This window comes from Apaloderma vittatum, unplaced genomic scaffold, assembly GCF_000703405.1.
Source record: "Apaloderma vittatum isolate BGI_N311 unplaced genomic scaffold, ASM70340v1 scaffold43123, whole genome shotgun sequence".
NCBI classification, from domain to species: domain Eukaryota; kingdom Metazoa; phylum Chordata; class Aves; order Trogoniformes; family Trogonidae; genus Apaloderma; species Apaloderma vittatum.
The window spans coordinates 4,510-8,743 of record NW_009709491.1 but is presented as its reverse complement, the minus strand read 5'-3'; the positions used below and the strand labels follow the sequence as shown (position 1 = coordinate 8,743).

At 38.9% G+C, this 4,234-nt stretch overlaps 1 protein-coding gene across 1 annotated transcript; it reads left to right on the top strand.

The window, feature by feature from the left end:
• Positions 1–576: 576 nt before the first annotated feature.
• Positions 577–3,752, top strand: LOC104272055 (chromosome unknown open reading frame, human C11orf97; the record flags this gene model as incomplete). Its single annotated transcript, XM_009866936.1, has 2 exons — positions 577–681; positions 3,627–3,752. Coding segments are annotated over 2 exons (231 nt in total), but the record flags the coding sequence as incomplete, so codon positions are not given.
• Positions 3,753–4,234: the final 482 nt, after the last annotated feature.

Genomic DNA, 4,234 nt, shown 5'->3' with positions numbered 1-4,234 from the left:
TGGCCCTTCTCTGGACATGCTCCAGCACGTTTATAGCTCTCCTGTGCTGTGGGCTTTCAGCTCCTGAGTGATCTCCTTCAGTGAGGGGCTCTCCTTGGAGACTCCGTAGAATCACAGAACATGTTGGGTTAGAAGGGACCCTTAAAGGGGCATCTCTCACTAGATGAGGTTGCTGAAGAGACCCATCAAGCCTGACCTGAAAAATGCCAGGTTCCTGCAACAAGGACATCTCCACGGAGACCTCCTCCAGGGGTGGTGCCTTGGGTTGTTTGCCATGGCCTCATCTCCTCCGGTGCCCCAGGGTGGCAGCAGCTCCCGCAGGGGAGAGCCTCCCCGCCAGCATTCCACCAGCGTTCCCCGTTCCCATCGACCCACTGCCATCCTGTCCTGAGGAGGTTCTCCATGTTGGGCAGGGGGGCCTGCCTGAACACCTTCGTGTATATGTCAATAATTTGTCTTAAAGCATATTAAAGACAGAAGTAGAGCGGCATAAAATGACATCACATTCAGCAGAGCGTGTTAAGCATACAAGGGATTTAAACTAACTAGTTCTTTCGTAATATGTTTTACTAACAGGGAAGAAATCTGTGTATGTTGAGCCATCTAGGAGAGTGAAAGAAATTCTTGAAGAAGAGCTTAATTTTCATAAAGAATCCTGCCGCGTTAAACATCTGGCAGCAGGTAATCCTCCTCATCAGCAAATGGCACGTGTTTGTCAGGGCAAATGAAATATAAATTGTTCTGTGGAACTGTGGTGAATTATTATTTTCAAAAAACCCATCCCAGAACATTTATGTAATAGCCTGGGGAACATTTCAAACAGAAGAATTGTATATAGTCTTTATTACTTTTTGGTTTTATTCTGAAATTATAGGGCCACAGAGAACACAGCTAATTCCATATGATCTATCAGTTTAATAAAACATTAAAAAATGCCAAGCAGCAGGGAGGTTTTGCTACCTTTTTTCTTTTAAAGAAGTGCTGTATTTATTAGAATACTTTGTTCTGTTCTGCTGTTCAAAACTGAAGTTCATGATGAAAAGAAAGAGTTGAAGTAAGAATGATAAAAGTAAATAAAAGGACAGGAAAAGTGAAAGCGATTAGAAAATCAGTCTGTTTAGGAAGCTTAGATGTCATGGAGAGATTTGATTACAGTAGGCACATGAGGAAATAGAAGTCAGAGGAAACTGTTCAGGGTCAGCTAAACTTAAAGTTCTGAGAACTGGAGTTAAAAATGAGGTAAGATCAGAGGACACATAATTAGCTGTTTTTAACAGAAAGAGAACTTAATGCTGGAACAATTTAACAAAGATCACTTCGATTTTTTTTAATACACATTTTGATATTTAGTATTTAAACCTTTAGACCTGCTCTGAGCTCTTTTGCTACTCTTGGTGCAGGAATGAGCCTCAAGCCATGTGACTCACGTAAGACAAAACTTACATCATGCTGGTGGGCTCTGCAGCCATAAAGTGTATTAATCTAATTGCAGAAATGGATTTTCAGAAGTTGGTAATGTTTAAGGATAGCTCATCTTTTCTGGTTGACTACAAGGTCTTCCCACCTTTATCAGCCAAGCTGTTGTATTTTCTTAAGTACCTCTGTGTAGAGTCCGCTGAGTCAAACTGATTGTTCCACAGCTTCCCTCATTAGTTTATGCTAGTGGTTGGTGTATTAGAAAAAAGCCTGATTAATAATTAGTATTTTCGTGATTCAGCTCCTTGATTTTCTTGTATATATAATAGTGCGTTTTTAGTATCCAGGATTTTCTTCCAGATAAGGTATATACACATATATTTGGGTTGGGCTCTGTATATACTCTCACCAATTGTTTTGCCTCCTCTTTCAAAATGTGAATACCAAATCTGATCATGGTAATTCAGTATTTGTATCACTAGCAGCCTACAGAGAGAGAGAATCATCTACTTATTTTAGAGCTAACTTTAGTACTAGGACCTTGACCTGCTTTTGACTGTTACTCCTAAATCCATGATGCTTTTGTTCCACAACACACAATTGCAGTTGTAGCCCCACATTCTCTTCTGTAGGGTAAAGCTAATGTCTGGTTACATTAAGCCGCATTCTGTTAGCATAAGCCCACCACTACATCTCCTAATTATTACATCATCCACAAATGTAATAAGGGCACTTTTGCCTGTTTCCAAATCTAGAAAATTTTGAAAAATGTCTGGTTTCTCTTATGTAGGATTGAGACCCAAGTCTAAATTCACTCAAAATGAATTTAAAACAGTTGAATTCAGATTAAAAAATGTACATTGATTAGGTATTGTAATCAGTATCCTGTCATATCTAGACTGTTTAAACCTGCAACTCCATTACTGTGAGGCTCCTTAGACAATTACAGCATTCACCTGCAAATGAATGACTTATTTAGACTGTGTTTATAGTAAATGGAGAGAAAAAAGGACTTTGAAAATGCAGTTCTGACTTCTAGATACCAGGTGTTGCATGTGCCGTGCTCTCAAAGCACCTGTTCTTTTACCATTGACTGTAAAAGGGTTCTGGACAAGCAGCTGGACTGCAAATGCTAACATCGATCTGCTCAAGCTGCTCACAGATCCAGTATTTCTAAGAGCTGAACACAACCATATTTCACTTCATCCACCTTCCTAGGGATCAAAATGGACTGGAGTGTTTTCATTTGATTGTACAAATGGATGCTACCATGTATGTCTTTGTGATTTTTGGGGAGTCCCACAACAAAATTTATGTTAGAAAGGCTTAAAGTACTAAAGATAATATGGAAATGCTACAAAAATAGTCGTTACAGGAATGTATAATATGGATTATAACAAGCTCAGTGTGTAAATAGTACATATAGCCTACCTTGCTCTATGCACGGCATAACCGTGCTGTGTATAGTAAGGTCAAATAGATGTTGGTGTACAGATTATTCAGCAAGTACCTAGTTCCTTTGTCATCTGTACACATCTAGAGAATCACAGATGCTCTCTAAGCTACCTGGGCTCTGATAAACAACAATTGTCAGGCTGGATGGTTACTGATGTACACAGTGTAAGGGATTAGTTATTTTATTATTCTACAATTAGATGGTTAGGATGTTGTAACCTTTCCATAACATAAATTAGCTTGTTTTGTTTTGTTTTACTGGTGTTGGTTTTGTTTGGGGTTTGTTTTGTTTTAGGGGAGGTGTGTGTGTGTGCGGGGGGGTTGTGATTTTGGTTGGTTAGTTGGTTGGTTGGTTTTTTGGGGGGGTTTTGTGTTTTTGTTTGTTTGTGTTTTTTTTCTATTACCGTTTTATGAGGGCATTTCATATTCCAGTATAACCAATAGACCATGCTGGATGCATTGATTTCTTCTGTTTCTTACACATTACAGACCAGCTGCATCCTGCTTCAGTTAGAAGCCGAGCAGCCTTAAGCTGTTCTACAGACACTAGAGAGCGTTGTGTACCTTTAGCAATCTGAATTGCTCTCTGAAGATGTCAGCCTAGTTTCATTAACTATGGAGGAAGATTATAGTGTTCTGCTTAACTGCTCCTAATTTCTGTATAGACCAAAGGGACTGTCTTAACAGTTACATTAATTCTAGAACAAGTTGAAGTCATCAGTTATAACTGTATTATTCTGACAAATTATTAACAGTGGCTCTGCAAGGAATTTGGAACGTGAAAAAGAATTTCCCCATCGGAAGGCTGAAACCAGTGCCACAGAACAGAAACAGTTTACTTTTGCAGCCTCAGTTCTACTCAAGGCATTCAGGAATGAAAAGTAAGAGTCAATAATAAGAAACTTTCACTGCAACACCTCATTTTGAAATTTCAGAGTAATACTGTTTTATAATTCATAGACACCTCACAGGACTACAGATCTGTTTTGTTCAATGTTATTTTTTTGGAAAGATTATCTATATGGTCTTACAGTAATCACCACTGGGCATCTTTTTGCAGAGCTAACACATCTCTTCCTTGAGTAAGTAGCCAGCAGACTTGAAATCTTTGTGTAAGAAACCTGTTTAGGAATTGCTGTGTTGAATCACCTTACTTCATATTCTGAAACCTTTTGCGTGGAATGATTTCTCGTTCCCTACTGATGAGTGGTGTGTGTTGGTTTTGTGTAGATTACGAACCTTGTAGTAGCATATACGGCACTGTATATCTGCCACAATGAACCAGCTAGATAGTAGCATCTTAGTTACCAGAGCAGCACAAATTAAGTTATTGCTAAAGTAAGAAGTGTTTAAGAATTACAGC